Source organism: Castor canadensis, chromosome 2 (genome assembly GCF_047511655.1).
Source record: "Castor canadensis chromosome 2, mCasCan1.hap1v2, whole genome shotgun sequence".
NCBI classification, from domain to species: domain Eukaryota; kingdom Metazoa; phylum Chordata; class Mammalia; order Rodentia; family Castoridae; genus Castor; species Castor canadensis.
Window position 1 is genome coordinate 160,439,555 of NC_133387.1, and position 25,017 is coordinate 160,464,571.

Genomic DNA, 25,017 nt, shown 5'->3' on the forward strand with positions numbered 1-25,017 from the left:
AGGCTCTTCCACTTATCATAATAATTTAGGGGGTTATCCACGTTGTAGCTTATACCTGTGCTTCATTTCTTTTTACAGTTAAATACTATTCCATTGTAGGGATATACCACCTTGCTTTCAGCAGTTGTTTCCATTTTTTGGCTATTATGAATAATACTGCTAGGAGCGTTTGTATATAATTTTTTTTACAAGGACATCTTTTCAGTTCTATTGGGTATAACCAAGAATGGAACTGTTTGGTCCAATGATAATTTTATGTTTAAGTTTTTGAGCAACTACTACTCTTCCCAAGTGCTTGCAGCACCTTTGTACATTCCCACCAGCAGTATTTGAGGGATCTAGTTTCTCTATATCCTCAGCAACAGTTACTATCTTTTTGGTATTAGCCATTCTAGGGGTGTGAAACGATCTTAGCCATCCTAGTGGGTATGAAATGTTATCTCATTATAGATGTAATCTGCATTTCCTTGATGACAAACAATGTTAAGTGTTTTTTTATATGCTTACTGGATATTTATCCATCTTCTTTGGAGAAATGTCTACTCAAATTCTTTGCAATTTTTAACTGGGTTATTTGCCTATTTATTATTGAGTTCTAAGAGTTCCAGATACCAAATCTTTATCAGATACAGGCTGAGTATCCCAAATCTCAAATCTGAAACCTGAAATCTCCAAAATCTAAAACTTTTTAAGAGCTGGCATGACATACCAGCTGAAACATGGGTACACCAAAAGCAGTGTATAAAATTACTTTCAAGTCATGTGTGTATAAGGTATATATGAAACATAAATGGGTTTCATGTTTAGACTTGGGTTACATCTCCAAATATCTTGTTATACATATATGCAAATATTCCAAAATCCGAAAAACAAAAATTCACCTCTGGTCCTGAACATTTCAGGTAAGGGCTAATCAACCTGAATATGTTTACAAATATTTTCTCCCATTTTGAGAGATAGTATCTACTAGGATTTGGATATGTTTTGAGCGTGCTGCCTAAGGTGCATGTGCTGGATGCTTGGTCTCCAGTGTGGCTGTGTTGAGGTAGTAGAATCTTTAAGAAGCAGAACATAAAGCAAGGTAATTAAGTCATGGAGCTTCAACCCTCAAGACTAGATTAATGGTGTCTCTCAGAAGTGGGTCAGGACCTGTGGGACTAGATTAGCTCTCTCAAGAATGAGTTGTTCACAAGAGGCCACGAATAGCCAAGGCAATACTCAGTCAAAAGAACAATGAAGGAGGTATCACGATACCTGACTTCAAACTATATTACAGAGCAATAATGATAAAAACAGCATGGTAAGGGCAAACACAACAAGGGAATTGGACTATGAGCACATGATAAAAGCGAGAGCACACAAGGGAGGGGTGAGGATAGGTAAGACACTTAAAAAACTAGCTAGCATTTGTTGCCCTTAATGCAGAGAAACTAAAGCAGATACCTTAAAGCAACTGAGGCCAATAGGAAAAGGGGACCAGGAACTAGAGAAAAGGTTAGATCAAAAAGAATTAACCTAGAAGGTAACACCCACGCAAGGAAATCAATGTGAGTCAATGCCCTGTATAGCTATCCTTATCTCAACCAGCAAAACCCCTTGTTCCTTCCTATTATTGCTTATACTCTCTCTACAACAAAATTAGAAATAAGGGCAAAATAGTTTCTGCTGGGTATTGAGGGGGTGGGGGAGAGAGGGAGTGGGTGGAGTGGGTGGTAAGGGAGGGGGTGGGGGCAGGGGGGAGAAATGAACCAAGCCTTGTATGCACATATGAATAATAAAAGAAAAAAAAAAAAAAACAGCATGGTACTGGCACAAAAACAGACATGAAGACCAGTGGAACAGAATAGAGGACTCAGATATGAAGCCATAAAACTGTAACCAACTTGTCTTTGACAAAGGAGCTAAAAATATATGATGGAGAAATAGCAGCCTCGTCAACAAAAACTGCTGGGAAAACTGGTTAGCAGTCTGCAAAAAACTGAAACTAGATCCATGTATATCACCCTATACCAAGATTAACTCAAAATGGATCAAGGATCTTAATATCAGACCACAAACTCTAAAGTTGATACAGGAAAGAACAGGAAATACTCTGGAGTTAGTAGGTATAGGTAAGAACTTTCTCAACGAAACCCCAGCAGCACAGCAACTAAGAGATAGCATAGATAAATGGGACCTCATAAAACTAAAAAGCTTCTGTTCATCAAAAGAAATGGTCTCTAAACTGAAGAGAACACCCACAGAGTGGGAGAAAATATTTGCCAGCTACACATCAGACAAAGAACTGATAACCAGAATATATAGGGAACTTAAAAAACTAAATTCTCCCAAAACTAATGAACCAATAAAGAAATGGGCAAGTGAACTAAACACAACTTTCTCGAAAGAAGAAATTCAAATGGCCAAAAAACACATGAAAAAATGCTCACCATCTCTAGCAATAAAGGAAATGCAAATTAAAACCACACTAAGATTCCACCTCACCCCTGTTAAAATAGCCATCATTAGCAAGACCATGAACAACAGGTGTTGGCGAGGATGCGGGGGCAAAGGAACTGTCTTACACTGTTGGTGGGAATGTAAACTAATACAACCACTCTGGAAAAATATTCGGAGGCTACTTAAAAAGCTAAACATTGATCTACCATTTGATCCAGCAATACCACTTTTGGGGATATACCCAAAAGACTGTGACACAGGTTACTCCAGAGGCACCTGCACACCCATGTTTATTGTGGCACTATTCACAATAGCCAAGTTATGGAAACAGCCAAGATGCCCCAGCACTGACGAATGGATTAAGAAAATGTGGTATCTATACACAATGGAATTTTATGCAGCCATGAAGAAGAACGAAATGTTATCATTCGCTGGTAAATGGATGGAATTGGAGAACATCATTCTGAGTGAGGTTAGCCTGGCCCAAAAGACCAAACATCGTATGTTCTCCCTCATATGTGGACATTAGATCAAGGGCAAACACAACAAGGGGATTGGACTATGAGCACATGATAAAAGCGAGAGCACACAAGGGAGGGGTGAGGATAGGTAAGACACTTAAAAAATTAGCTAGCATTTGTTGCCCTTAACACAGAGAAACTAAAGCAGATACCTTAAAAGCAACTGAGGCCAATAGGAAAAGGGGACCAGGAACTAGAGAAAAGGTTAGATCAAAAAGAATTAACCTAGAAGGTAACACACACACACAGGAAATTAATGTGAGTCAATGCCCTGTATAGCTATCCTTATCTCAACCAGCAAAAACCCTTGTTCCTTCCTATTATTGCTTATACTCTCTCTTCAACAAAATTAGAGATAAGGGCAAAATAGTTTCTGCCGGGGTATTGAGGGGGTGGGGGGAGAGGGAGGGGGCAGAGTGGGTGGTAAGGGAGGGGGTGGAGGCAGGGGGGAGAAATGACCCAAGCATTGTATGCACATATGAATAATAAAACAATAAAAAAAAAAAAGAATGAGTTGTTCAAAAACAAGTTTGACTTTCTTAACTCTTTCTCTTGCTTCCTGTCTTACCACCTGACTTTCCTGCTCGGGCTCCCCTCCCCCTAGCCCTCCCCCTGCCTCCCTCTCTCTCTCTCTCTCTCTCTCTCTCTGTCTCTGGCATGTACCCCTGCCATGATGTCATCTGCTGAGTTGAGATGTAGCCACAAGGTCTTCACCAGAGGTGGAATAGATAGGGCTACCTAATCTCTTTTAGCCTCCAAAGACATGAGCTAAATAAACTGCTTTTCTGTAAAAAGAACCCAGCTTTGTCCTGTGTAGTACAAACACTTTTAATTTTGATGAAGTCTAATTTATTTTTTGTTGGTTGCTTGTGTAGTCTTAATTTTTAAGGAAGAGTCTAAAGACAAAAAGATACGAAGATATCCTATAACCAGGTAAGTTGTTCAGACTTGCAATAAGATAAACCAGCTCAGAAAAACTCATTTAAACCATGAATTCCCATCTAGATAACACAGCTCTACTTTATTTTGGTGAAGGGCAGGAAGGTACTCATCTCTAGGTTTTTAATTAACTACACTTTTTAGATTAAGTACTTGACCTTTGTTTGTTTTTTTGGTTTTGACGATCCTGAGGCCGTAATTCTCACAGCACACTACATGAGAAAAATGGAGTTAAGCTGACAACATGCCAAGGAACCAAAAGAAGCTAATCCTTTTCCAGCACCTTCACAGGGAGCATGGCCCTGCTGACAAAGGTGTCAGCAAATTTTGGACTTAGGACCTCTAAAACTACAAGGAAATAAATTCCTGTTGTTCTACACTATGCAGTTTGTGTACTTGTTACTGCAGCCCTGGTAAAAGTGAAGTTACATAGACGATAAGAGCTAGTGTGGGTCAACTAGCCTACTCCCTCAGACTACATTTCAGATCTAGCCTTTGGCCTAAAGACCACACCACCACATCAGCCCAGGCCCAAAATCTCACTCTTGAGCTGCTGCAACAGCTTTGGTCTCCCTAACTTCAGAGTCTACTTCCATCTCCTTCAGTGGCCAAACCTCCTACACACCACATTAACCTTTCAAAGATGCCAAATGTGCATTGCTCCCTTGCCCAGCAACTCACCATTTCCTACAAGAAAAAGCCCAGTCCTACTGCCTAGCAGTCAGGCCTCTCTTTAAGGTAGCTTCAACTGCTAAGTGAGACTCACCTAGAATGTTAGAGCATACTCCATCACTCTTGATGCCATGCTTTCTCCTCCACTTGGCATTCTCTTTCTCCAACCCCAGTCTTGACCATTCCATGGAGACTACAGTCAGGACCTGCTTTCTCCTTGCACTCTCTATCCCCAGACTAATGCAATAGCACATCTCTGATTCTGTGCACATACTGCTACTGCCTATACCTGTCATTCTATACTCATCACAGACTGCCTTCAGTGTCTTACTTGCTTTTGAAAAGTACATAGTTGAATTCTATAGTTGGACCAGGAGCTCCTTAAGGGTATGGTCCATTTCTTATAATTTTAGGTAGTTCTTAAAGCCTAGGACAACCTCCAAATTATGGGTAACCTCCAAATTCTCCCTGAATTAACTATTAAACATATTAAAAATCCCTAGAAATGCTACTTTGGGCTCTTCCTTCAACTGAAGACTTGAGAACTGGAATAAATCTAAAGATTTCATGTAATCCTAATGGTTCCACATATATACAAATAATTTCAAACAAATAACAAATAAGGGGAAAACTGCTTTAAACTCAAGTTACTTACCATTCTTCATCACCACATTGGACCAGACATTGGCATTCAAAGCTTGTACAATTCGTTTTACTCCTGTAGATTCAGGGAAGTCATCTAATTAAGGAAAGAAATAAATATATTTATACACACACTTATACATATCCACATATATATTCATATGTATGTGTGTATATATATATATGTATATCCCCAAAGCCATATTTTTCAAATACCTGTAGCTTAATTATCTTATTTAGTTATTACTTCACACTGTAACTTGTGTAATAAGGAAAAAAAGTAAAGCAAAATCAGAGATTAGTGGTCTGGATAAGAATAATCTATAAACAATAATTAAATTAATACACCAAATAAGATAGTAATATAAGTAATACTCCTGAAAATGTAAGTTTTCATTAATTTCACAATCCTGGCATACAACTAAAAACACTACTGCTGGTTATTTTTGAAAATGAGTTCCCTGAAGGCAGGACACAGCTTTTAGTATACTTTAAATGCTTAATCTTCACTTGGAAGTCATAATTAACTATATTAACATATCTAGAGAAGAACTTCTTGATCATAGAAAAAGTTTAAGAGTGAAAAGTGAATTTACCAAAACCTCAAATCTAAGAGCCAGGCAAAGGGTTGTTTAAAACAAAAAAACTTAGTTTAGTTTAGTATTAGCGCTATCCTGTTTCTGGAATTTGATCCTACTCATAATAACATGGCCTTAATCCCAGTTAGCATACCAGTAATACAGTGATTTCTTAGCTACAAGCTCCATATTGTTGTGTACACAGGAAACACGGATCATTCAGATACTAGTATTATAAGATTACATTTGGGAAAAAAAATGGCAGAAATAGTTTTCATGTAGCTGAAAGGAAGAGTCTGTAGAACAGACTCTACAGAGTACCCACCTCTAGTGGTCTGGTTTGGTCCTGGGATGTTTAACAGGAAGAACACAGAATAAGTCAGAAGATGTAAATCTGAATCCAGGTCCTATCACTTATTTGATCAAGGACAAATCACTTCCACTATTTTCAAAGAAAAGTGGGGATGGCACTAGTCTGTGCACACCTCTCCTAGAAGGATGCACTGGAGCTGCTGACTCACTGGTATAACCTCCCCCACTCCCTCCAGTCTAGAATACCCCGGCGTGCAGTAACCATGTCTCACTGAGTTCATTATGCCCACTGCCTGACAAGGTGGCTGAGAGACAGCAGGCAGTCAGTCACTATTTGATGGAAGAATATCAACCTAACAGCAATATGGTGAGGATTATAATATACAGTACACAGATGAGTTTATCATCATCAGTGTTTGGATGAAGACATAAGAGGCATCCTCATCTTAACTATAAAGTAAATGAATTCTTGAAAGAATAATTAATACTTCTGATGTTATATTTAGGAACCGAAGATGCAGTCTGAAATGAAGAGATAGAAACAATAGTATGAAATTTAATTCAAACAAGCCAAAAGTTTCATGGATATTTGAATAATACATACAAATAAAATATGAAGGAAAACGGTTTGGGAACAGTTTGCATTTCAAAATTCTAGGAAGGTTTTTCTTACCTTACCTAAAGATGACATATCTTAATCTACTTTAAGAGTAGATATACTTAATCTACTTTAAGAGTACTCTGTGTGGTGGCACACACTTGTAAAACAGCACTCAGGAGGCTGAGACAGAAAACTGCAAATTCAAGCCAGTCTGGACTACACAAAGTTCCAGGCCAGTCTGGGTTACATAGTGAAACTCTGTCTCAGGAAAAAAAAATAGTAATTAATACAAAATATTGTTCAAAGAGCAAGGAGAACAGTGTGTAGAGATTCCAAATGGAAAGGAGCAGAGATTCCAAAATGGGAATAGTCAAATATTGAGTTCCAAGGATGACAGAAAGAAGAGAAAATTCTAATGCCAGAAAACAAGCAATTACACACAGGTTTACATACACAAAGTTGGGAACAAGTTTTAGGAGACTGAAGAACACAGAAGGAGAAACTGCACTTGCCAATTTTCAATATTTTTCAAAATGCACAGGAATAAGAATCTGCCTTTTACTTCATTTCATTCTTTTTTCTCTGGCAGGATTTTATTCCCCAGGTAATAGAATTTTGGAAAAAGTCTAATTCAGCCAGAATATAGAAAGATATTTCAAAATATCTTTTAAAATATACATGGGTTTCATGTAATGATTGCTTATGTCCTGTCTGTGTGCTTTTTTTTCACATTGGCTGCCCTTGCCTGGAACGTCATTGGGAAGAACTGGCGTCTTCTCAGTGCCACCTCCCAGCAGCCCTCTACAAATCCAGTAACTTTTCCACTTGTCCCCCAGGGAAGATCTGGCACACGAAGCTCATGGTGCCAACCATCCTCTGAACCGCTAAAGAAATAATCTCTCCTATCTCTGAAATATCATGATACCAGTGTATTTTCTTAACACACATGATATTCCACTTGGTAATTCCACCATTTGTATACATGTTTTACCTTTGGCACCAAATTATAAGGTTTGGGTGGACCAAAATCTGTCTTATCCAGTTGATCCCACAATAGGTATACTTGGAAGAAAAGATGAACAAAGAAATGAGGGAGCAGGATAAAAGGGTAAGAAACAGAAGGCCTGACAGTAGCAGAAGGCAGGTACTATACAACTACCCTGGGGAGCAGAAGAGGAGTTCTGAGTTTATTTTTAGTTTTATGGGTGCCAAAGACATACAAATAGTCTGACTGACTGACAGCTCTCACTGAGGTTCCTGGTAATTCAGGCTTGGCTTACTCTGCATTCAAAAGAAGGAATATATACTCTGTCAATGAATATAGGTCTAACCCCACTTGTTTGGCAGCAGGGAAAGGAATAAGGGATTAGGGAAATTATAACAATTGTAGACAGAAATCCTTTACCATCATCGATTTAAAAAAGAAATCTTCAAAAATTCTAAAATGGGTTAAAAAGCCAAGTTAGTGGATTATTACATTTACTAGTAAGACCACATCAATGGATATTTTCAAATCTTCTCAACAGCTGGAGAAAAAGTGTTTCTTGAATTTCTCGGTGATTCTTCTTCTCTGGATTAAAATAATCTCTTGTATCTCAATCCAAATACCATGTTTCCTGTAGACACATAAGCACTTACCATCCTCCTCAGGCAACTCCTCTGGACTAAGTTCAACCAATTCAAAGCCATGTTTGATGCACCATTCTTGAGCTTTTTGTCGATTTACACCTAAAATATGCAAAAATAATATCAAACACATATACCCTGCAACACTCTTCACGAATTTCAATGTTTTTCCTTAATGTCACTGTACTAAAGAAAAATTATTCAGCCCTAAAGTAATCCATTCTTTTGTTCCCCAGTACTAGGGGTTGAACTCAGGGTCTCGCACTTGCTAGGCAGGTGCTCCTACCACTTGAGCAGCTCTGCCTTTGGTTATTTGCATTGGTTATTTTTGATATAGGGTCTCATTTTATGCCCAGGTTGGCCTGGACCACTATCCTCCTATTTGTGCTTCCTCGTGTAGTGGGGATGACAGGCACACGCCAACCTGCCCAGCCACTGATTGAGATTTGGGGGGAAGGGGGTACATATGCTTGTGTACAAGCATATCTACCACCTACCACCCCATCTGAGGGCCTTACCGTCTTCACATACTCTGTCACAGACCAAGATCATCACCTCAGGTAACCACACTTCTGCCAGCGGAAGCCACGAGGAGACACTGTCAAGGCCTGATTTCTAGAGGGAGCAAAAACAAGCACAGGAAGAAATAAAAACAGAAAAAGACATATTAAGAAAACTCACAGAAAATGTAGAGAGAAAAAAAGACAGTTTATAAAAATTTCCTACTCAAGGTTCCATGGAAAACAAAGTCTTACTTGTGTGCTGTCAAAGTAAACTACAAAGGCCTGAACAGACTCTGCAATCTCGGCAGTGATCAGAAACTTGTTTGGCACCACACACAGGTTGATATCCGCTGAATAGTATTTATTATCAATGGTCCAGGGATAAAATCTCACAGCATCACTGGAAGTTGCTTCCACAAGAAGGTCATCTATTCCAAGGATATCTAAACAAATGATACAATATTACCTCAGAAAATGTAAAACCAATATACATTGGTCAGTTTTCTTAAGATACCGAACTGACCTGGTACTTTGGCTGCTTCCCCTTATGCAAGGATTCCAACCCCCGCCCCATTTATTGAGGGTGTTTTCTTATCTGATCATTTAATAATAAAAGTAATGATAACATAGATATATAAGTTTTTTGCAGAGCTGAGGATCAAACCCAGGGCCTTGCACATGCTAGGTAAGTGCTCCAACACTGAACCATATACCCAGCCCTTGGCTTTTTTTCTCTAAGAACACTGTGACTAATAGTAGAGAAAAAAAATACAAAAATAGTATCTAAGTAAATACCCAGAAAAGAGCAAGTAGAAGAAAAAGAATGACAGCTGCGTTTATTTTATTGCTTAAGTACTTCATGGGAGGTAGAAGTTTTTAGAATCTTCAAGAATCTGTAACTATTTTGCATTTACTACATGCTGAAAGGAAGAAAGGATTAAGGCAAAAGCATTAATAAAACAAAAGATCTGTATATATTCCTTGGGCTAAATGCTTAGACATTAATTCAATTAATGAAACAAAAGAATTGACAATGATAAATTACTCCAATTCCATTTATATTCAGGCTTGTTCAAAGTCTTTCTTTGATAGCCAGCCCAAATTCTTATTTGATGAAGACACCGCTGGCAAATTTTAAATGCATAAGAGTCAGGTAAATTAAATGTTTTAGATTATAACTAAATCTTTCAGGAATCCATATGCAGCATGGGTAGAGTAGGAAATCTACTTAAGAGAAGTGGATTATATGAAGAACATAGGGAAGATGGTCAAAAACTCCTTTTCACTGCATTCTAAGATGAACATGTAAAATATACCACAAACTCCTAATTAGCAGGACACCAAAACTGGAAGTTAAAATTTAAATTCCAGAGATATTATAATACAGGTGCCATCACTTTTGCTTGACATAAGGATACGGGGAAATTATTTAGCCCAAGGACTGCTAGGAATAATAATAAATATACAAAGTGTGAATGTGTGTACATGTATGCACATGTGTATTCTTTTGCTAATAGTTTTACTACACAGTTATTAGCAGGAACTGGTCTTCTGAAAAATGAAAAGTCCCCCTTTTTGTGGTGCTGGAGATTAAAAACAGTGTCTTGCATGTGCTAGGCAAATACCCTACCACTGAGTTACAACCCAGACCTCACCCCCCCCCCTTTTAAAAACAATTTAAAATAAATTTGATTTTTTTTACCTTCGATGTAAGTTAAGGCACATTGTAAAACTAATTTTTTTCAAAATTTTCACCAAAACCAAAACTGCCACTCTTAAATGAATAGGTCTGTGCTCATATTTGAAACTCTGATCTCTATCCTATCTGTTTAAGAAATAAGCAGTTCTTTCTGCTTAATTTCTACCTTAAGTTATAATATGTAATGTTAACTGATTCCATGGCAACCAGCGGCAATGTCTTCCTGGACCATTATGACAAGTTTAGGTGGGAATTCAGCAGGAGGAGCAGATGAGTTAGAAAATCAAAGATTTTATTTTCATGTAAATGTCTCATGAAGAAAAATCCTACATCAAAGTCTACAAGTATATTCAAAGCTAACATTCCAAGCTTTAAGCAGGAGGCACACTGATATGTAGCTATGTTTCTAGAGAGTAACATCACACAGCCAATACACACATCCCATAGTATATTAACAGCACAGAGAAGGGAGAAACTTAACCAAGAAGGATAGCAAAAAAAGGAAAAATGAAATGTATGCACTGATTGTTTTAAAGAATGGGAGGAGCAAACATGTAAAATGTCTTCATTCATGGGTAATTTTTTAAAATAGTGAACTGGCTATCATTTCTTAAGGGGACACACACAAAATAATGAATGCACTTGCTACTAAGGGGCAAAGTACAAAGACAACGAACAACATCTACCACTGCCACAATCGGTAGAATCAAGAACTAGAGTCAAATTTGAGTTATGCTTTGTACAAATCAGTGACTCCAACTAATGTGAAAGTAAAATCAACTGAAATAGCATATACTACCTATTGTGAATATTTGGATCTACTAAGGATGGCTCATTGTGTTAATGTTTAGAATGCAAAAGAACAACCAATGTTTGTCACTCAGAACTCTTAAATTTTCATTTTTATACTGTCTTATTTTTGCATGATTAAGGTATTTACTTAACACAAAGAAAGAAGCTATTACTTAATACACACATACATGCATTATAAAATAGATATACAATGGATTACTATTTAGCCATAAAAAGGAATGGAATCCTGTCATTTGCAACAACGTGAATGAACCTAGAGAACACCATGCTAAGTAAAGTAAGCCAGGTACTGAGACAAGTGTCACATGATCTCATTCATGAGCAAAGTCTAAAAAGTTGACCTCCTGGGAGTTAAGGGCAGAATGATAGTTTCCAGAAGTTTAAGGTGGTAAGGAGGAAGGAAGAGATGTATCAAAGGATATATAATTACAGTTAGATAGGAGGAATGTAAAAAAAAAAAAAGTGTAAAGAATAGGCAAACAGAGAGAGACAGAAAGTAGATAAAGGACTGGGGGCTGGAAGGTGTGGGGGAAGAGTTGCTTTTTGGGGGTGACAAATACGTTCTAAAAATGACTGCAGTGAAGATTGTGCAGCTCTTTGATCATACTAAGAACTACTAGAGAGTATACTTTAAATAGGTAAATTGTATGATATGTGAATTGTATCTCAATAGAGCTTTTTAAAATAAGTGAATAAAAGTAAAAAGAAACAGAGAAAACAAAAGCTATTTTTTCTCCTTTTTCCAACCCAGATGGGAATAGAGTTGGTAAGTTGGGAAAATGAATTTCACATTTTGACGCTTTAATAGCTGGCTGGGTTTTGTTTTGTTTCGTTCTCTGTGCTCCCTAAAAGAAGTTGATAACTCAATTTACTTAACAGGTTTTTTGTTTTTAACATTTTATGTCTAATCAGATTACTTTTAGCGAAGCTGCATATGGACTTGATTATCACATCTGTGCCATATCAGAACTGAGGAGAAAAGAGTAAAGATTGTCTCGTTCCAGTTCTTATCATCAATATCTTCATGTGGAGTTTAACTGTAAAAATATAAATGTCTACACTAAATATAGCCTTCCTCCCTCATCTCTTCTATTTGGCTTCAAATGCTTAACAAGCTTATCCTTTCCCAAATTAAAACAGAATATTGCTAATGCAGAATTCACTCATTTCACAGATAAGAAAACTGAGGGCCAGAAAAAAAGAAGCCACTGGCCTAAAAGGAGCAGAGCCTAATATGGATGACAGGCCACCAGTATTCTTTCCTGCCTTACCACGATGTTCCAACCCTTAGAAAGAGCTACAGATCTCCAGAGTCTAACAGTCACACATGAAAACTTACCCTTGGATCTAAAGTACCTTCTACCCTTCTAGGAACACCAGAACAAGGGTACCCTTATATATGAAACTGCAGGACACTAACCCTTCAGAAAACAAACTGTTTATGGCATTTGTGTATTTGTATGTCAAAGGTAAGTCATACCCATTTTGTCAGGGGGTAGTTTTGTTTTAAAAACCTGCAATGGTCTCCCTTTTGCCCTTCACTGAACTGAATTTTGCTGTAGTCACGTCTGATATGCACAGATAAATTCAACAGTAACTTTGCCCTCCTCTTGGTGGATTTAGCCTGTCTTATTCACGTTGTTGGCAGCCACCTGGTGGAGCTATAATACATCACTTTTTAAGAGACAAACACTAGGTGATTAATTGCCAAGTCTATTATTACACACTTGGTTTCACACCTTAAAATAGTTACTCTGTAGTGCTTTTATGTAAGAAGTTACATGTCAGCCCAGTTTCAGGAGCCAGCCCCAGCCTTCCCCGACTTGTGAGTTCAGGTATGAACCTCTTTCCCTGGTTGAGAAGCTGTCTTTCGCAGCCGTCAGCTCTCCAGGATATCCTATCTGCTTTCTCACTTCCTCAGTGAATGTATTTCCCCTATAATCTCACACCAGTTACTGAGCAGGAAGCTGTATGCCAGGGCAGCTTCCAGCTTAGTAACTCAGTTATCTTCCTCTTCCTCTTGCCAACTTCGTACTTCCTACCTATCCTCATGTACCTTCCCTCAGAGAAAGCATCAATTTGGTAGACAAGCAAAACTTTCGGTGGTTCCAAATCAGTAAGAAGTCATACTCTTTTTAGCAAGAATTAGGAAGCAGACTGAAGTTCAAGGTGAAGACTCCAAACACCACAAATAGCCATTTTTAGATACACACACCACCCTTGTTCTACCCCCTCACCACTTCAGCCAAAAATGACAAAATAAGTTCCTCCCAAACAAAGCAGGGCTACTGCTTTTGGACTATTCATATCTCTTTTAGCAGTAGAATAATTAAGTATCCTTTTAATACCAATAGAATTAATGTACACTTAACAAATCATGACATTATTTGTGAAGAAGCCGTCCAGTGGCTAAATAATATTTCCTATGCCCTGAGGAAAGTAACAGTAGTTGCCACCTCAAATTAAGAAAATCCTTCAAAAACCAGCTCTCCTATAAGAATGTGAAGTTAGTTTTGTTTTTTTTTTTTTTTTTTTTTTCTGAAACTGAAACTGCCTCCTACCTCAGCCACATGTGACTTTCATGGGCACCACTATCTGGAGACCCAAAAGTTCCTCACCCTTCCCTTCATGAATGACGCAACTAACCAGAATAGAAAAGACCCCGTCAAACAGAGCCAGCACAGGCTTGAGGCCACATAGACCTGCACTGGAATGCTGTCCCTTAGCACAGCCCTGGCTATGCTGGCCTCTCTGAATCTCATTCCCTCAATGGAGACAAAAACATTCTTCAAATTGTTTTGACTAGATGAAATGTGTTAAAAGCACAGAATGGGTGCTCATTAGATGCCCAGTGTTCTGGTGTTTTCACCCAGAGCTCCTGAGTGGTGGATAAACACTTTGCTGAACAGTCAGTAAGAAACACGTTGACTAGGAAACAGCTACCTTCTTTAGTCTACTCGGTCCCTTCTCTTCCAACCCTGACAATTGCCTAAAGAAATGCCTTCTCAAATGTTTCTTTTCCATTGTGAAGATACACTGAGATGGAAGAGAAAGCAATTAGGAAAATTACAGGCAGCGGCAGAGTCTGACGTCAACTGAGGGGGAAAGTAGCCAGCCACTAGGAAAGGAAAGAGCCTGGGCAAAAGTACAAATTTCAGGGTTTCTTTAACCAGTAAGGTAAAGAAAGGCCTTTACATGTCAGAATGGGTACCACCATGTGGACCCATGTTGGGGTAGGGGTACTGCTTTGTCAGACACTTTGGAGCAGTTAAAAACTAACAAGACGACTCCCCACATCCTAACAGTAGTCATCATGTGCAACACAAAGGACCTTGGTAGCCAGCACTGCATTTAAAGGTTAAAACCACAATGCTAGTAGTCGGACTTCACACACAAATGTCTGTAAATGTCTGTGAATATGTGGAATTCTCAGAGTAACCCCCCACAGCCTCTATGCACCTACATGCAGCATCTGGTTCAGGGTGGATGACAGGTCAGTCCTGAAAGCAGTGCTAAGCCTGCAGTAACAACCATACCTCTCCCAGGTCACTCTACTTCCACATGCTCTTGGGCTTTCTGTCACAGCGGAAAAGTATAAAAAGCTGAAGCAGTCTTCCTCCTTTCCCTCAAGTTTACTTTCTCCCAGTAGTCATCAGGCATTGGTCAACACAGCCTCATGTTAAAATAAGGGGATGTACATCCATGTGTCTATGTGTGTGCTTGTGCATGGTCTTCTAAAGGACCTCACAATGCAACAAGAGTAAACATGCAAATAGGAAGAGAATGAAGCTGCCAGGAAGGAGGAGAGAATTCACAAGTGTTTTACGAGGGCCAAGCAAGGCCATCAAACTATAAGTTTTGTGGGATGCATGCAAAGACCATTCTACCAATCCCCGTGGTTCAAGGGGAATTCCTACCCAGATTTTGAGATGTTTTTGAATTCCATTATTCTTATACATTCAAAACTAGAGTTCTACACATACATCAAAAGCAGTGGTTCTCTATGGGGACATCATTTTACCCCCCCCCATAAAGATATATGTCAACATCTGGAGACATTCGTTCCAGTGTCACAAGTGGGAGATGCTACTGACATGTAGTGAGTTGGGCCTAGAATACTGCTGAGCTCAATACATAAGACAGTCCCACACAAGGAGTTAGCTGGTCCAAAATGTCAACAGAGCACAAGCTGAGAAGCCCTGGCCTAAAGGGAAGAAACCATGTAGAACTGACTTATCTGTATTTGTGAAACAAAATTAAAACTATGGAATGCAAAGTTGTTTTTATTCTTTCTCACATAACTGAAACTAGTCATTACAGCTGGCACTCTAACCTCCCATCCCAGATGCAAATGCCTTCTGCTTTTATCTGTTAAAATCTACCTTATGCCTTCTTTGATTATTAACACAAAAATTATTTGGCAATGAATCTTAGATGCTTGAAAATAATCTATGAATGTTAGTTTTCTGGAAGACAGCATAAAACCTAAACAGGAAAATTATGAGATGAAAATGATTTTCATATTCAAATAGTAATTTTTCATGAACAAATAAATATCACCCAAAAACCTTACAGAAATCTCTATTCAGAATGACAAAAGCATCTACAGCAGCTGCTAATTTACTCTAAAAGAAAAAAACATACTCCAAGATAAGTTTCCCAAAACAAAGTAAGTTTAGTGAAGAACAATTACTCTGCAGCCCCTGTACTCAAATACTGAAAATAAGTTTGGGCCACTGGAAAGTGTCATAAAGCTAACAAGTCCAAAGTCCCAACAGCCAAGACGCCTTCAAAGAAAGGAAAATCAATGCTGGACAACATAATGGCAAAGGATCATGGAAAAAGAAAAGACTAAACTGGGCTGCATCAAACTTAAAACTTTTGCATTTCAAAAGATATCATCAAGAAAACCAAAGATAAGCCACAGAATTATAAAAACATATTTGAAAAATTATACATCCATAAGGATTCTTACAATGAAAAAAATTTTAAATGGGCAAAAAAGATTTGAAAAGACATTCCAAAGAGGATTTCTGAATGGATTATATACACATGAAATGATCTCAATATCATTAGTTATTAGGAAAATGAAAAGTCAAAACCATAATGAGATACTTCACACTCACTAGTACGACTATAATTGAAAATACAAGACAATAACAAGTATTACTGTAATCCCGAATACACTGCTGATAGGAATGTAAAATGATACAGCCACTCTGGAAAACAGTTTGGTAGTTTCTTAAACTATTAAATATAAACTTATTGTATGACCCAACGATTTCACTCCTAGGCATTCTCCCAAGGGAAATGAAAACGTATGTCCATATTAAATTGTACAAGAATGTTCCTAACAGCATTATTTACAATAGCCAAAAAGTAGAAACAACCCAAATGTCCACCAGTTGTTATGGATAAACACAATGCAGTGCCAATTATCCATACAGTGTAATATGAGGTACTTGCTACAAACATAGATGAACCTCAAAAACATCATGACATATGAAAGCAGCTAGATACAAAAGACCACATATTATATGATTCCATTTATATAAAATGTCCAGAAAAGGCAAAAAAAGGCAGAAAGTACTATAAAGACAGGAAAAAAATTAGAGGTTGTCTGAGCTGAGGATGGGAATGAGTGACTGCAAATAGGCAAGGTTTCCTTCTGGGATGACAGAAATGTGATAAAATCAACAGTTGTAGTCCAACCGTAAATAAATCAAAATCAATGAATTAGACTCTTAAAACAGATGGATTGTACAGTATTTACAACACTGTCCATAAAGCAGCCAGGTAATACTGCCTTCACTTTACTGATGATACAGGTGACTGTAGCACATGTTCAAGGCACTTAGAACAAAGGCTGGCACACATAAAGACACTCAGTATGTATTTCTGCACTCAAGTTAACTTGCTTACGGTCAGATAGATAAGGAAACGACAGAACTCAGTGCTCAAACCACAGATGCCTTCCCCCCACAAAGACCTCAGCAAATTCAGACAGAACAGCAACTCCATCCTGTCCACGTCCCCATGGTGTTCGTCACCAACTGATCACACATTTTCCTGCTCTGAGCAGACTGACTGATCCAAGCTCGGTGGTACTTTCCCCACCTCCGTGTAGAATCACCCATCAGGTTTACATGGAAAATTAAACACTAAATAGGTTACCTGTCACTGAGCCTAAAACATCTCTTTAAGAGTTTCACAATGCTGATCCAACTTAACCTACGTCAATCTTGCTTCCTAGATAAGGAGTTGTTAGAGATGTATTTGTAGTACCTGTGTGCATGGCTCCAACATGCACATGTCCAGATTATCATTCTTTCCAGACCATTTTAAAACAATTTTCATACTTTAACCTTATAAAAATGATGTTATGTCAGATTTCACTATTAATTATCATTGTTTATTGAGGAATTACACGAGGCAAAAGGAAGCAAGCTGTTTAAACCAAACGACCCCTCACACTTTTTGATGTTTTTACCTTGTGTCACAAAAATATAAGCTGTAAGATGGTCCAGAAATAAAAGTTTGAATCTTGACATGCTCAGAATCTTCCAGGATGATACATTACTCTCTGTATCATAAATGGTTTTGTGCAACAAGAGCTAATGCATAATACACTTCCTTTATTTCTCTTTCTACCCCCCCCCACGTTAACTACCACCATTTACTGGAAGGACCGTATCTTATAATTATTTCACTCATCAACAATATTTAAAATTAGTCTAAAATTTCATAAAGTCTACTCACAAGTGAGAAAACAAACTGGATGCCAATTGAGACATTTTCATTTATATAACTAATTTCCTACATTTCATCAACAAAGACTCCAACACCATGAAAGACTAAGCATAAACTTATTTTAAGAACTGTAAGTTCTTGTTTTAGTAGTAACATCTTCTGCAATTTTTCTTGTCCCTGCCTCCACTGCTGGTACATACAGTTCTGCCAAGAAATTAGTATATACAGTTCAGCAGAGAAGCTGATCACATTTCACATGTACATAAAAACTAGAATTGAATCTTGGCTCCCAAACTTTTATGAGCTGAGCAACTTTGGGAAACCAGTTTCTCAGAACTTTTGCAGTCCCTTAGGGTCTGTAAGGATAATTAATGAACTTTTATTTGAGTTTTTCCTCCTTAAGCTGGCCACTTAACATCACACCTTTATTTGAATATAAAAATATCAAGCCCTGATGTTAATTGAAAAAATATATTGAATATCATAGCTAAAAATAAGTCCAAATTCCTCCGCCCTTATTACCAGCAGAAATCACTGCTTTAGTCTGATGACCTACTGAATCACTCTGTGATGACAACTCTACACTGTGTGGTAGATTTGGATGGCGCATTCTTGCTTCCATACATTGAAGAAAATAAGGACTTAGAAATATGTAATTGGACCAAAGGTAGACTCTCCCACTACACTAAAATAAGGAACTTTGATTAAGCAAACACCATTACTTATTCCCAGATTAGAACAAGAGGCACCATTCAGAATACTTCCAGAGGTTGCAGAAAAATGCAAATTGGAAGACTCAAGTTCTTATCCCTATTCTGCTGCTAGACAATGTTGGCAAAGCTATACAATTGATTCTGCCTAAGAAATAAAAACATTCTCCTTCTTAAATTACTCTAAGGGCTTCTGCAAGCCTAGGAATCTGATAGACCTACAAACTCACTCCAAGTCTTGCAAAAGAATGCATGTTACCCAAAGAAGCAATATTATGAGTAATGGCTGCTTTTTGCTTCTCTAATTCTCCAAAAAGGCCTAGTTTATCCATCATATAACTGACCTTTGTTTCTATGGGGAAGTGCTTCTGAATTTCAATACAAAAAGTTGAATTTCCTGCTCTACAAGTCTATTGAAATGTTAAAATAAGCCTTGATTTTTCTTTAAGTTTTTGGAAAAATTAAGAATGCCAGAGTCAAGTTACAAAGCATCATACAACCAAACACAAAAATAAGAGATTAAAATCTTAACATAGAATTTTACATCACACAGGATACTACAGATGATCTGGAATAATCCTGTATTTTTAATATTAATCCTATATAGAAGATTTTTTTCTTCCTCTTCATTCAAAATTAAGAAGTCAGCCATCCCAAAAAACAAAGCAAATATTTTACAGCTTTCTTTTGGGGGTTAATCTCTGTAATTTCTTACACCAAAGCCACTTCGTTAAATAGTTCTGATTACTAAGGAATTCTGAAACATTTCATTCACATATTCCCATGGATACATATCATGAATTTGAACACATGCCCCAGCATTTACTAGCTGAGCACTTTGGGTAAGTCACCCTGTATTTCTAAGCCCCAGTTCCTCAATCTGTGAAATAGAAATAACCTGCCCTTGTGGTACAAGGACTAAATAATGAGAAAAAAAGCATTTGGGAAGAACAATGATATACATATACATGTTTCTTATTATTGTAACATCTCCAAATGTTGAAAGAATTTTGCTCCAGATGTTCTGGATGTTTGTTCAGATGTAGAAACTGAATAGCCTACAGTTGCTGAGTTTGCATTATGTATTTTAAAACCAAACAAGTCTCCAGGGATTCTTTTATCTAAGTTCCTTCCATGGAAACAGTAAGATGTTAAAACTTAGGTACCTACACTTCAGTATTTTCACAGATGGAGTGTACATTTCCACTACATTCCTCTTGTGGGGAGGAAGAGTGTCTTAGTCACCATTTTAGCTGCAGTAACTGAACTATCTCTGTATTTAACAAGCATTTATCAGAATTAAAGTAAAAATGTTCATAAAATCTATGTGAGGTGGAAAGAGCTCTGTCTCCAGCACAGGCACTTGCTCTCACATATAGAACCTTGCACAAACTCAAGTGAATCCTGCTGAACCTTTGTTTCCCTTTAAAAGCCTACACCATAAGGCAGAAATGCCTCTTTCATCTGATCTAACCAGAATACTGCAAATAAGGCTCTGAGTAACAAAAAAGTTTCTCCCAAAGTCTATGCATGCACTTTATTTTTAGTAGAGACCTACTGATTCTCAATTTAAGTATATGTCTAATAAACTTGGCTATTTGGTTATGAAATATTCCCACTGCTGATTAAAAGCAGTAAAACAGATAAGATGCTGAAAGAAAGAGAAAATGGAGAATGCTAAAGGTTCCTCTTCTTGAAGCATGGAATAGAAGCAAACCTTTCTAAAAGGCAGACCAGACTCAATCGAAAATTCATCTGTGGTCTAATATCCCAGGACACTGGACATTGCAGTAGTCTCCACCTTTTATCCCCAAAGTAAACTCAACCCGTGATTAATTAATTCTCTTTTTACTTATGGTAAAACAGTGAATGCTGAGTAAATACTTCATTCTGATGGTACTTGTAGCCATCCTTCTCATCACCTTGGAAGAAATGATAAGCCCTCTTTTTATGGTTCATTTTCCTTACTCAAATAATCTACTCATTAACTGCTCCTACTTTATTTTTTCACTTCATAACATTAATGAAATCACAAAGGAAAGGTCACTTAATTTTTAACAGAATTGGAGTTACTTAAGACACATTTTACATACAGAAGAAAAATGGATTGTTTTGCAGAATTTTATCTCCAGTAAAGTTAAAATGCTTTCTAGAAATACAATGTTATCTGCCAGCTACAGGTACTCAAGCCCCTTCAAGGCAGTGACCACTTTACCAACTCTGATGTCTAAAGCATGTGACAGAGCCAGGCAAGGTAGCTGCATGGTAGTGCTTACCTGTGGTCCCAGCACTAAGAGACTTAAGGCAGGAGGATGGAGAGTTCCAGGCCAGCCTGGGCTACACAGGGATGAAGGGAAGCCATGAGAGTACCATAGCCATCAGAATATTAAATACTCTTGAGGGTGTCTTGAAGGACTTTCATATGTCACTAATGGAAATCCAAATGTATATGTCTTTTGGAAAGTTAAATAAAACAAGATTCCTCAGAATCTTAAATTCTGGTATATCTATTAGATATATAATAAACACTTTTTATACAATATCAAAAAATATCAGGATAGGGAATAGTATACCTGGGTAGCATAGCACTTTCTTAGCATGCATGAGGCTCTGGGTTTGATCCCCAGCACCACACAAAATAATCAGCATAAAAACTGTATATAAAATGTGATTTCAACTATTCTTTTTAAACTATGTGTTGGAGGGGCTGGATGCAGGGTCTCCTGCCTGTAATCCCAGCTACTTGGGAGGCAGAGATCAGGAGGATAATTGTTCAAGACCAGCTGAGGCAAAAAGTTAGAAAGATCCCATCTCAATCAAAAAGTGGGCCAGAGTGGTACATGTCTTCAATCCAGGTTCTTGGGAGGTGGTAGGCAGGATTGTAATCTGAGGCTCACTTGCGCAAAAAACACCAAGACCCTAGTTGAAAAATAAAAAAAAAAGAGGGCTGGGAGCATGACGTAAGTGGTAGAGCATCTGCCTAGCAAATGTCAGGCAGAGTTCAAACTCCAGTACTGTTAAAAAAAAAAAAAAAAAAAGACACCACCACCACCACCACCAAAACCCCAAGGAAAGTATGTGTTGGAAAATGTATGGAAAGAAATGCACCCAAAAAATGTTAGCAGCATTTGTGTTTGGTAGTAACATTATGGCTGACTTCTTTTCTCCATATACTAAGTTTTACTTAAAGAGTATGCACTTGTTTTACAGTGAAACAATAAAACAGGGAAGAAGGAAGCATGGCTGGGTGAGGGGAAGAGAGTGAGAGAGGAACACTGCTTAGAGGAGGTAAGGAAATGGTATAATTAGAGTAATTGTTACCATTTAGTAAGTGCTGTAATTAAGCTTTTAACCTAACAAGAAACTTTCTGGGTGATCACAAATAACTAAATCGTAGGATATTTGTGCTAGAGGGGCATCTTCCCTAATTTCGTCACCTGACAGGCGTAAAAAAGAATTATGATTGTATGATACTTTACAAAGTGCTTTCAAACTCACACCACCTGTCTTTCAAAACACCTGTTTGTAGGGCCATTCTAAGGATCAAGAAACTGAGGCTTCGATACTATATTTTAATGATAATGCCCATCATTTATCGAATGCTTACTATGCGCTAACAGCTGGGTTAAGCACAAGCCTGTGACAACCACCTTCATTTTACAGATAGGAGACTTGGAAGCCACAGGTTAAGTGACTTGCCCACAACCATACAGCTAAGAGTCACTGCTCACGTTTAAAGCCATATATTTAAGACAGAAGCCTTGAGTTATACACAATTCAACTACACAGACGCCTTAGTTGCAGAATGGGCGTAGGACCAAGTTCACTGTCACAACTCCTTGACTGTAAGTGACTCTGGGGGCTGGAGGTGCATCTCAGCCGTACAGCGCGTGCTGAGCATGCACAAGACACCGCACCAAAAAGGAGGGAAAACAATTACTTAGTTTGACAGCTATGCTGAGGGTCCAGAAGCAAAAGCACTAGGCCCAGTACCCCACAACTAATGTGGCGGTGAGCCTTCGCCTCGGGAGCAAGGCAAGGCTGAAGCTAAGGAAGTGGAGGGCCGGCCACCAAGCCCAACACACATCAGAGCTCTCCAGGAGTTCAGAGGACACAAAATCTGCCCTGAGCAGCAGGGACAAACAATGTCAACAATTCCAGCACCTCACACCCAGGACCGGAGCACAACTTCCAAGGCACTTCGGGTTTGTCCCTGTGGACTCTCGCACCAACCCGCGGGCAAAGCTGGCGGCAAGGTGGGTTTAAGATCTGGAGGCGGACCCCGAAAGACCCGGGCACCTCCGCCAGGGCCCGTGAGGGGACTAGGCCAGAGAGTCAGGGCCTGGGCCTCCCTCCGAGCTTGGGCCCTTGGAGGTCATCCCAGGCACCTCGCTACTCACATTGAACCAACCGGTCCCCGGTGAAGGTGGAGGAGCAGCTGGTAACCAGCGCGCAAGGGACGCCCGCAGCCATAGCTACACCGGAGACCCGGTTCGGTCAGGAGCTGCTTCCGCCTTGGGCTGCACCACTGCGGCCGGCGCGCGGGGGAGACACGTAGGGAAGAGCGCACTCTCAGAACTGCCAATACCATGCTCACCCCCCCCCCTTCCGCTCCCGGAGTGGAGCCTGCCAATGGCGCGCGCTGTTGCCATGGCGACGAGCTTCCGTTCTCCCAAGAGTTTTCTACACTTGGAGGCCGGGGAGGTGATCTTCCCGGCCTTAAACATGGCGCAGGGGGCTGATGGCTACGACCCCATCGGATCCATCTTAATCCAGGTGGGAAACGGTCCTTCCCTGGCCCTGCCCAGCTGCGCTGGCTCACCATCCGTGCACCCATTCGGGGTGTCGCCCCGACCCGCCTCCAGAGTGCGTGGACGTCCTTAAAACGCCCACCCAGACCTGTCCCGCCGGCCAAATCCGCGTCCTGTGCAAGTTGTGCCTTGGAGCAATACCGGTCCGCCTCTGGTGGAGACGTAACTTCAGGAAAATCCATTTTACACTAAGGCACAATGTGAAAATGTATTCTGACCGTTTTGAGCCGAGATTTGGGAGAGTGGCAGCGAGGCAAATCAGATATATGGGGAGGTGAAAAGAAATTTGGGGAAATTGAAATGTGTGAACTGCTTTTCTTAGCGCGCCATTTTTTTTTAATGCTCTCTTAGGAACATACACAAAAATATAAAGATAACTTGGATTGCAAATCAAGTTAACGTTCAAATATAGAAATGTGACCCATTAAAAAAACTGAAGAAAATAAGTCTTCCTAATCCGAGGGAGAAAAATATCCAGAAAGGTTTTGACTTCCCCAGCATAACTCAGATTCTAACAGTTACACTCAGATTTTTATGAAATGGTTAGGACGTTTTTTTTTTTCACAAGTAAATAAGACAGCTGTAATTTTCTTTTTTTTTTTGGCGGTATGAGATTTGAACTCAAGAACCCTACGTTTTATAGGTGGGTGCTCTACCTCTTGAGCCACTCCACCAGCCCATTGAAGTAATTTTTGAAGGTCACTCTATCAGGACTTCCACTCAGTGGGTCTGAAATGGGAGTCATTTTTTTTTCCTTTTTCTTATATTATTCATATGTGCATACAAGGCTTGGTTCATTTCTCCCCCCTGCCCCCACCCCCTCCCTTACCACCCACTCCGCCCCCTCCCTCTCCCCCCCCTCAATACCCAGCAGAAACTATTTTGCCCTTATTTCTAATTTTGTTGTAGAGAGAGTATAAGCAATAATAGGAAGGAACAAGGGTTTTTGATAGTTGAGATAAGGATAGCTATACAGGGCATTGACTCACATTGATTTCCTGTGCGTGGGTGTTACCTTCTAGGTTAATTCTTTTTGATCTAACCTTTTCTCTAGTACCTGTTCCCCTTTTCCTATTGGCCTCAGTTGCTTTAAGGTATCTGCTTTAGTTTCTCTGCATTAAGGGCAACAAATGCTAGCTAGTTTTTTAGGTGTCTTACCTATCCTCACCCCTCCCTTGTGTGCTCTCGCTTTTATCGTGTGCTCATAGTCCAATCCCCTTGTGATACCACATTTTCTTAATCCATTCGTCAGTGTTGGGGCATCTTGGCTGTTTCCATAACTTGGCTATTGTGAATAGTGCCGCAATAAACATGGGTGTGCAGGTGCCTCTGGAGTAACAGTCTTTTGGGTATATCCCCAAGAGTGGTATTACTGGATCAAATGGTAGATCGATGTCTAGC

At 39.1% G+C, this 25,017-nt stretch overlaps 2 protein-coding genes across 3 annotated transcripts in view; one reads left to right on the forward strand and one right to left on the reverse strand.

Annotated features, from left to right (window-relative positions):
- Aagab (alpha and gamma adaptin binding protein) overlaps positions 1-23,344 on the reverse strand; it is a 44,546-nt gene extending 21,202 nt beyond the window's left edge. For both annotated transcript variants that reach the window (XM_074066273.1, XM_020187058.2), the window contains exons 1-5: positions 23,206-23,344; positions 9,086-9,276; positions 8,849-8,945; positions 8,343-8,432; positions 5,227-5,310 (exon numbers count right to left, since the gene is read on the reverse strand). In XM_074066273.1, coding sequence (XP_073922374.1) covers positions 5,227-5,310; positions 8,343-8,432; positions 8,849-8,945; positions 9,086-9,276; positions 23,206-23,278 — 535 coding nt within the window. In that variant the 5' untranslated portion in view covers positions 23,279-23,344. The remainder of the gene's footprint in view (positions 1-5,226; positions 5,311-8,342; positions 8,433-8,848; positions 8,946-9,085; positions 9,277-23,205) is intronic.
- Positions 23,345-23,435: 91 nt separating this feature from the next.
- The window catches only part of Iqch (IQ motif containing H), a 246,002-nt gene continuing 244,420 nt past the window's right edge, over positions 23,436-25,017 (forward strand). Inside the window, exon 1 of the mRNA XM_074066284.1 lies at positions 23,436-23,581. Coding sequence (XP_073922385.1) covers positions 23,438-23,581 — 144 coding nt within the window. The 5' untranslated portion in view covers positions 23,436-23,437. The remainder of the gene's footprint in view (positions 23,582-25,017) is intronic.